Source organism: Rutidosis leptorrhynchoides, chromosome 3, assembly GCF_046630445.1.
Source record: "Rutidosis leptorrhynchoides isolate AG116_Rl617_1_P2 chromosome 3, CSIRO_AGI_Rlap_v1, whole genome shotgun sequence".
In the NCBI taxonomy this organism is placed as follows: Eukaryota; Viridiplantae; Streptophyta; class Magnoliopsida; order Asterales; family Asteraceae; genus Rutidosis; species Rutidosis leptorrhynchoides.
This window is the reverse complement of record NC_092335.1, coordinates 28,783,073-28,793,178: the sequence shown is the minus strand read 5'-3', so window position 1 is coordinate 28,793,178 and position 10,106 is coordinate 28,783,073. Positions and strand designations below refer to the sequence as shown.

Here is a 10,106-nt window from a genome sequence, read left to right as displayed (position 1 = left end):
AAACAAACCAAACACCATTTTCTCAAACCCATTTTCTCAAACCCATTTTCTTATTATCATTGTTTCATGTTGCTGCTATGTGTATACTCTTTATGTTTCTTCTATTAACCAACACCAACAGCATCGATATTTAATGTTATTACAACTCGTTCATGCTTCTGCTTTATGTCACTGTGAACGAAGATAATAAAGATGATCAATAATTGAAGAGGATGATGAATTGGAATAAATAAAGAAGAGAATGATGATGTCTCTGTCAAGAACGAACCCACCTGTCGAGTATGCTAACTATCTCGTTTCTATGCCCTATTATTTTTTTCTTTCTTTCTGTCGACTTTAAAACTACAACTTGGGCCGATTACATTTAACAATTCAACTTGGGCCGTGAGGAAATAAAACACAAATAAAAAGAAAAACAAATTGAGTTAGTTATATGTCTGTGGGCCGAGATGTTTAAGTGAGAATAAGTCTTGATCTACACATTGACTCCCGTACTATATTTTTACCCAAACCCTCATAGCCAAGGATTTAAATTCGTTAGATTTAAGTTTGATAATGATAATGATGGTTACCTACGTGTGAGATGATTAGGATGATTATGGTGATGAAAAGCGTTAAGATGAAATGGTATATGATGTTAACGATTGTATGATGATGAATGATAAGATTTGGTGATGATGATAATAATACACGCTATGATGATGATGTTAATTTGATGATTATGTGATGTCGATGAACAGTTGATAATGATGATGATGAAAGTTTGTAGAAGAAAAAGGAAACAGGAAATAAATGGGTTAAACATATTTATATTATGAATTATTTCACAAAGACAAGATAGATTAGATGGTTTAAGGGTTTGTTAGGGGAACGAGAGGTTTCAGGTTCGAGCCCGGACTGAGGCAGTTTATTTCTTTTTTTGGAAGCTTTTCCTTTTAAGGTAGTTTTCATTACCAAAGTATTATTAATATTATTATTATTAAGTATTAGTATTATTATTAATAAGTAATATGGATATTATCGTTATTATTATTATTATTATTATTATTATTATTATTATTATTATTATTATTATTATTATTATTATTATTATTATTATTATTATTATCATTAATATTATTATTTATTATCATTATTATTAAAATTAATATTTCTATTAAAATTATCGTTATTAATATTTTTATCATTATTATTATTAGTATAAACATTATTATTAATATTTTATCATTATTACTATCATTATTATTACTTTTACCATTATTATTATTATTACAACTATATTATTATTATTATTATTATTATCAATATTACTATAAATATTATTATTATTATTACAATAAAAGTTAGTATTATAAAAATATACTTAATAAAACTATATTTTATAAATTATTCATTTAAAATATATATAAAATATATATTTGAGTTAATAATAAAACACATGAATTACTAAAATAACAGTTATATTAATAATAATACATAATTTTATTCGACTTCAATTATATGTGTTAATATATATATATATATATATATATATATATATATATATATATATATATATATATATATATATATATATATATATATATATATGATATAGGTTCGTGAATCCGAGGCCAACGTTGCATTGTTCAGTTTCGTCGTATGAATATTTTTACTACAAAATATCGTATTATGAGTTTCATTTGCTCACTTTTTAAATGCTTTTGCAATATATATGTTTGAGACTGAGAATACATGCGCTGCTTTTATAAATGCTTTACGAAATAGACACAAGTAATCGAAACTACATTCTATGGTTGAATCGTTATACCGGATATTGCCCTTGTTGAACTTGGTAGCCTAAGAATTGGTGTTTATTATAATTGCCACCAATTGACGCGAATCCTAAAGATAGATCTATGGGCTTTGACACGCCCCAGTCAGAGAATTTGAACTGCTTTAGTACTTCGATGTTTATATGTTTGGGGATATTCTAGATGCATTTTGTTAATGTCGGTTACCAGGTGTTCAATCCATATGAATGAATTTTAAACACTTGCGAGTGTATGATTATTGAATGAAATTTTGTGGTCTATTAAAATGATGGAAAAGATTGTTTATGATAAACTAATGAACTCACCAACCTTTTGGTTGACACTTTTGAGCATGTTTATTCTTAGGTATGAAAGAAATCTTCCGCTGTGCATTTGCTCATATTAGAGATATTACTTGGAGTCATTCATGACATATTTCAAAAGACGTTGCATTCGAGTCGTCGAGTTCATCAAGATTATTACTAAGTCAATTATAGTTGGATATATTATGAAATGGTATGCATGCCGTCAATTTTCAATATAATGAAAGTTTGTCTTTTAAAAACGAATGCAATGTTTGTAAAATGTATCATATAGAGGTCAAGTACCTCGCGATGTAACCAAATGTAATGTATTCGTCCAGATGGATTAGGACGGGCCGTCTCAATTAGTTTCGTTTATTTTAATAAAATTATATATTTAGCCTTTACACCCCTAAAAAAAGTGTAAACTTGAGGGGCCGTTATGTAAATTGAGCCAAAGTTGGGGGACCGGTTGTAGTGTGAACGCAAACTCAAAACGACAATCCGAAACAACTAAAACGACGAAATTCGCTACGCGTTTTAGTATATAAGTATAATATAATATAATATAATAATATAATATAATATAATATAATAATAATAATAATAATAATAATAATAATAATAATAATAATAATAATAATAATAATAATAATAATAATAATAAGTAAACTTTATATCTTTAACACGTAGACTTGACTGAGTGGCCATCGAGTTGTCTAATGAAACACACCACTTCGATTTCTGCATATGTCAAATCGTTCAGAAAAGAAGTGTGACCAGATGGTGCATGTAATACGCAATTTATCCGGTACCAGTTCTCGTGTTCGGGGCTTGTTTACCCTCTATGGGGAGCCAATGTGCTCGTTCATAAGAGTTTCCACGTTAATAAAAAAAACACAAACTTTATATCCACTTTTATTCCTGTCTATCATTTCTTTTGCAGACTATTGATGAAATCATATGAGAGTTTTCGTTTGAAAGTTCTGGATTTGATGAAGATGAAACCATATCCTTGTTTGACGAATTTGGACCAAGAACATAATTTATTCAACATGTACTCTTAAAGTTGAGAACATTTTTTCCAATTTACATAATTGATGTGGCAAGTATTCCCAATAATAGTTAGAAAATTTATACAGCAAGTCCTAAATATGTGTCTCATATTAACATTTATCACTTATATTTTTTTTACTTGGTTAATCACCCATATATCATAAATTGTGCAACCCTCATCCTAACGATCGGTAGTAAACTCTGTTAAATCACATGTGCATGACAAGAGTATTTTTGTCTGTTCACAAGTCTCTTCATCATATTCATCGTACTAAAAATTCATTGTGAAACTTCACCCTTAGCCTTAAATAATAAAGTTGAAGCAGATTAAAACAAATTTGCAAGCAAACTCATAACTGTCACGGACTATATTTTACTATCGAATTTCTTGTTTGTGTCTCTTAGTCTTGTTGTGGGTTGGTTGGGGGGTTTATAATTCATGCGTTTTCGGTTTTCTTGTTTTTGTAATGTATGTTAATAATAAGAATACTTGTATTTGTGATTATTGAATTGTCTCACATCATACAATACATTGGTCATATATATAACATAATTAAAAGAAACCCAAAGGACTAGGATTATCAAAGGCCTTTATAATAATTGGCATATATGAATGTGATGGATAAATTACTAGCTAACCTCCCCCCACAGTTGGAGCGGGAGTGCGTCGAACCCTCAAACTTGATCATTTTTTTCTTCTCTCATTTATTGCACCGAATAGATTGATATTCGCTGATTTTGTTGCATCTTGCTTGACTGCGCTTCCCTTTCCGTAACGATGTTTTTTTTTTTCATCGTGGCTTGCATTGCCTAAGGATTGAGCAGGACTTCAGCAGACAACGTTGTCGACGATACCAATGCTCTTCAACGCTCAAAAAAATATTATTTTGATTTTTGATCACTTAATCTTTTTATTTGGGGTTTGGAACCTAGTCAAGTTAGGCGGCTCATCCCCACGCCGATTATTATTATTAAGCAAAATAAGAAGAAGAAAAATAGATAAACGTAGCCATGCGAAGAAGATATGACTATGTTATTGACATAGAAGGAGGTGTTTCAACCAAGATGATATCATAGTGCTCTGATGCCATGTTAATAATAAAAATACTTGTATTTGTGATTATTGAATTGTCTCCCATCATATAATACATTGGCCATATATATAGCCTAATCAAAGGAACCCAAAGGATTAGGATTACCAAAAGCCTTTATAATAGTTGTCATACATAAATGTGATGGATAAATTACTAGCTAACATTTTAAGTGTGGTTCGGTTGGTTTTGCTCGCTCTCTTAGTTGGTTTGTTTGTGTTCGTTTGGTTAGGCCACATATTATTTCATTTGCTTGTTTGTTTTTATACCTTCATCGTCTTGATAAATTTGATGAAAATTGAAGGTTTTGGATCAATGCCATTAAGCTCGTGCTCACTCATGCCCTCAACGTAACTGTCCTCCATGACATTGATGGCAATCCAATGCCCTCACTCGCCCACAAGCTCTTTATCGTTGTCTTCGTATTTTTTTAAAAATGTTGGAGGACGAGACATTTGAATATATAGGTTCTAATATTAGCTTTAATATTTGTACATTTGTGTAGTTAAATAATATTGAGGGTTCAGTTTTTCTAAGAAAATATATGTTATTAATGATAGTGAATCAATTGTTCGGTCCGCGACCTTGTTTTGGGAGAAATTGTTAACGTGGCGTTAATGTGAAAAATTGTTTTGAGAAGAAATAATGTCATTTTTTGAGAGCAAGGTTGCAAAAGACGTGAGACGGGGTCGAGACGGTCGGGTCCTAAAAACGTTCGAGACGGGGTCGAGACGGACGTTGACTAATGTTGACTTTTAAATATATATAAGTATATAAATGTATATATGTGTACATATTTTAAAGTCAAAAACTTTAATTGACTAATTTGTACCCATAATCGCTATCACTGTTAATATAATACAGAAAATTCAAACTAAAATACGACAAATTTGACCGATTTTACCGACTTTCTGACTTTTCCGAATTTTGAGAGACTTTGACCTGATTTTTTTCAACTTTGACCCGAATTTTGAGTTATATTAGACGGTTTTTTCCGAGACGGGACGGGCTAGTCACCAAACCGTCGCAACAGGCGGTCGCAACGGCTCGATACAAGGTGTTTTGCAAAGGTCTTCGAGAGTGAAATAATATCATAGTAGTACTAATGTTCACGTACCTTTCAAGTTTACAGCTATTAACATTTTGCAAAATGACATTATCCTAAAACAGAATATAAAATATTTACAAGTAACCATATGAAATTTGGAGCAACAGCTATTGAAAGACTGGAGTGTGGGGAGTCTTCCCAGCTGCCACCCATAAACCCCCCTCTTTAATCCACATCTCATATCCTCCCTCATGTGGCTGGGTTTACTACCCCCAACCCCACCTGCAATTTGTAACCAGGTATCTCTCTCCTGTCTCCTAAAACATCCCTTTAATGTCCTTTTCTTTGTTCCTTCGACAATGTCCATCAGGTATGCTCAAAACATAACCTTTAACTTTATTGAATTTCAAATCTTTACTACTTAAGAGCCTCACAAACAATGAGTTATTCAAAAAGATTCAATCTTTATGCCTTATTACATTGTCTTTGTATCCAATATGTAATCTGTGCTACAAATACACATCATATTGACAGTTTCTTGATTTCTTGTGGGCAAGATAACCCAGTTGAATTAGAAGATGGTAGGGTTTTTGAATCTGATTTAGGTAATTCCCACGTCAGCATTTCACCTATTTCAAACACAACTATTACAAATTCTGAAAAGGGCGCCCCCACAATTCTATCTTCTGCTAGGGTTTTCACCAGTAGTTCAATCTATACTTTTAGTACCAAGAAAATTGGTAGACATTGGGTAAGAATACATTTTTACCCTTTGAACAATACCAAGTTTGACCTAAGTTCTGCTGTTTTCTCTGTTGAAGCAAATGGGATTACTTTAATTCATGAGTTTTCATTCTTTAGGGGTAATAAAAGTTACCATCTTTTGAAAGAATATGTAATTGAAGTTACTGGTTCAAATTCAGGGAGATTGGTTCTGGGATTATTGCCTTGGGATAATTCGGTTGCTTTCATTAACGCAATCGAAATTCTTTCTGTTCCTGATGATCAGTTTAGCTCGAAAGTGATTCCAATTCCGTTAGGGCTTGCTCATGAGTTTCCAACTCATGTTGGTTTTGAGACAGTTTATAGGATTAACATGGGTGGTTATAGTTTACCACCCAACAATGATTCTTTTTGGCGAAAATGGGAATCGGATAAATCTTTTTTAGTTAATCCGGCTGCTGTTCGTAACGTTTCTGTAAACCCTAATTCAATTCAATATCATGATGGGGTTACAAGTGACATTGCTCCAAATTGGGTTTATGCAACTGCTGATGAAATGGCTGATGCAAATGTTAATGACCAAAGGTTTAATATTTCGTGGCGGTTTGAAGTTGAAGAAAGCTTTGGTTACTTTATAAGATTGCATTTTTGTGATATTGTCGGGTCGAGATTACACGATTTGGTGTTTAATGTTTATATAAACAATCAATCTGCTATTGAATCGCTTGATGTTTCACAAAGGGCGAAAGGGTTATCCTCTGCTTATTTCATTGATTTTTTCACCAATATGTCAATGGGTTCGGATACAATTTTGGTTCAAGTTGGCCCGAATCATTTGACTGGTTATTTACCAACTGCACTTTTAAACGGTTTGGAGATCATGAAAATGAGCAATCCTAGTGACAGTCTTGATGGGAAACTGGCTATAAATTTTGAGTCAAATGACAAAAAGAAAAGCAAAAAAATAAGACCGATGATTGTGATTTTGTCATGCTTGGGTGGCGGTTTTTTAATCGTTGTGGTGTTTCTTATATCGCTCATGTTTTTCTTGTGCTGTCGTCACAAAAAGAAACCAAAAAAAGAAGAAAACACACGGTGGTCGCCTATTCCAACATATGTAGGTAATTCAGCAACCAAATTTTCATCAAACACTTATGGTTCCACCTCAGCTTCACCTAGTTTAGGTCAAACTATATCGTTTTCCGAAGTTCGTGAAGCAACAAAAAACTTTGATAAAAGTTTGCTAATAGGTGCAGGCGGGTTCGGTAAGGTGTACCAAGGCGTACTTGCAAACGGGCTCGTTGTAGCAGTAAAACGAGGTAACCCGAGTTCTCAACAAGGTTTAGTTGAGTTCAAGACCGAAATTGAGATGCTGTCAAAACTTCGTCACAGACACTTGGTCTCATTAATCGGTTACTGTGAAGAACTAAACGAAATGATTCTCGTTTACGAGTTCATGGCGGGTGGGCCCCTCAGACGACACTTGTACGGGTCAAACCTCCCCCCTTTGACTTGGAAACAACGGCTTGAGATATTAATTGGTGCTGCAAAAGGGTTGCATTATCTTCACACGGGTGTTTCGGAAACCGTCATACATCGTGATGTAAAAACGACCAATATATTGTTAGATGAGAATCTTGAAGCTAAAGTTGCTGACTTTGGGCTGTCGAAATTCGGGCCCACTTTGAATCAAACACATGTTAGTACTGCTGTGAAGGGTAGTTTTGGGTATCTTGATCCCGAATACTTTCGTAGACAACAATTAACTGAAAAATCGGATGTATATTCGTTTGGGGTGGTTATGTTAGAGGTTTTGTGTGCAAGGCCTGCTATAAACCCTACATTACCAAGAGAACAAGTGAATATAGCAGAATGGGGTATGAATTGGCAAAAGAAAGGTGATTTAGAGAAGATTATGGATCAAAAATTAATGGGTAGTGTGAATCTTGAATCGTTACGAAAGTTTAGTGAAACTGCTGAGAAGTGTTTAAATGAAAATGGGAATGAAAGGCCATCAATGGGTGATGTTTTGTGGAATTTAGAGTATGCTCTGCAGTTGCAGGAGGCTTGTAATGGAAATGGTGATACAAACTGTGGTGATGGTGATAGTATGAGGGGTATTTCGGACATTCCAGACCGAATACCTGATGTCGAGAGTCTTGATTTCGAGTCCATTAGCGATCTGGAGTCTAATGGCACCATGAGAGATTGATAGTGCAAGTACAGGCTTGATTGGTTAATTTATATACTTGATTTGTTTTGTATGCTCAGTTGTTATTTATTTATATAGTTGAAACTAATTGAGTATGTTTATTTTTGTGATAGAATATATAGGTAGTAAGGTACTTAGGATATATTTTGTATGAATATATTAGGAAATTTCACTTTGTGTTTTTTAGATGCAAATGGTCATGTTTTTAGAGGTGTCTAAGAAGAAGTTTTAAGAACATGTTCAATGGTCCATGTGGTTACATGTTTAGCCTTTCAACTTTTTGATACACTATTTTGAACCATTGTTCTGCAGCTAATAACTGGATTTGATCAATAAACATCGCAATATTGCACTTATTATTTGATAATACATACAAAAGTACAAAACTCTAATAACAAATGATAACTGGCGATAAAGTTTTCTCTGTCTCTACTTCGATAACACCCGAGTCCTTTCATTCCCGATCACTTTTATAACTAGCTATTCCTTATCGCCATTTCAAGACAAAATATTTCATGATCCACCACGAAATTGGATAGCGTGATCGGCTCGACTCTTTTCCCTACCTCCGGCCTCTCACTTCATTTCGTTCTTCTTCTGTACCATGGCTTGAATGAAGACATTGATGGGCCTGACTTCTCAAATGCCCACCACTGGCCAAATCATTGGAAAATGAAAAATCTACCGTTTTTAAACTCAGAAAATCCTAAAAGGAGGAAATTCGAGCTAGGTAAGAATGTCTATAAAATAAATATTTTACTTGATTTACATGGTTTAATCGATTATATTCGGCTTGTTTCTTACCCAATAAAATTTTGGCCATATCATCTCGAAATGTAAGTGTGGTGACACAAATTTTATTTAATGGCGGTTAGAAGTCACTGACGGGAGTTCGAACGCGATGTCGGAACCCACCTACCTGATCATTTCCCTGGTACGAACATTACAGTTCACAAGAAATCCCCAAGCGAATCCATACGATCATCGCGCAAGGTGAAACCCTTTCTGGCAAGGCTCGAACGCAAGAGGTCCAAGACCCACGAGAGCCATGAAATGGACGATTAACCTCAAGAGAAATATTTGCATCTCATGAAGATTATGTTGAGAAAATCGACACCGAATTATAGCAAACCGCTAGTAATAATTGAAATAACGACAATAATAGGACACCGAGATTTAACGTGGAAAATCCCAAAAGGGTAAAAACCACGGGCAAGGAAAGAAACGCTTCACTAATAAGAATAATAGGAATTACACTTCTCTCTAATTACAAGGATAAACATTAATCTTTATATCTCTTGTAATTAGGAGATTACTCACAAACTCTCTATTTAATCTATTAGAACAAGAATGGAGAATGAATTATGGGATGAGAAAATGTGTCGCATGATAATCTATTTATAATACTTGGATATGAGGTTGGTGAAGTATGAAACCAAAAGTCTTCCATAGAATAATAATACCATCAAATACATGTGGGTATTTGACCATAGAATTCACCAACCAAGCCTCCATATTTAACAATCTTCCACTTGAAGATTCGATTGAAGCTCAATCAATCTTCTCAAGATAATCCTTCCTTGCCAATGATGTTGCTTACGTCTCTGCTAGGCCGCATGAGGAACGGCACCAAATAAACTTGTCACGGTTGATTGACTTTGTTAGAAAATCGGCCACATTGTCGTCAGTATGAATTTTCTGCACATCCACGATTCCTTCTTCCACTTTCTCACGAACGAAGTGATACTGAACTCGTATATGCTTTGTTTTCGAATGAAATGCCGGATTCCTTGCAAGATGCAAGGCACTCTGGTTATCACAAAATAAAGTGATATTCTTCTGTTTGTGCCCGAGTTCCTCCAACAACAACTTCAACCATAC

At 33.8% G+C, this 10,106-nt stretch overlaps 1 protein-coding gene across 1 annotated transcript; it reads left to right on the top strand.

Moving 5' to 3' along the window:
• The first annotated feature begins 5,471 nt into the window (after window positions 1-5,471).
• On the top strand, window positions 5,472-8,431 carry LOC139895891 (receptor-like protein kinase THESEUS 1). The gene has a single exon (XM_071878435.1). It carries the CDS (start codon window positions 5,730-5,732, stop codon window positions 8,223-8,225), a length of 2,496 nt encoding a protein of 831 aa, XP_071734536.1. The 5' UTR covers window positions 5,472-5,729; the 3' UTR covers window positions 8,226-8,431.
• Window positions 8,432-10,106: the final 1,675 nt, after the last annotated feature.

Excerpts from the sequence above, each read along its gene's own strand:
- LOC139895891 (XM_071878435.1), top strand. The coding sequence starts at position 5,730 with ATGAGTTATTCAAAAAGATTCAATCTTTATGCCTTATTACATTGTCTT.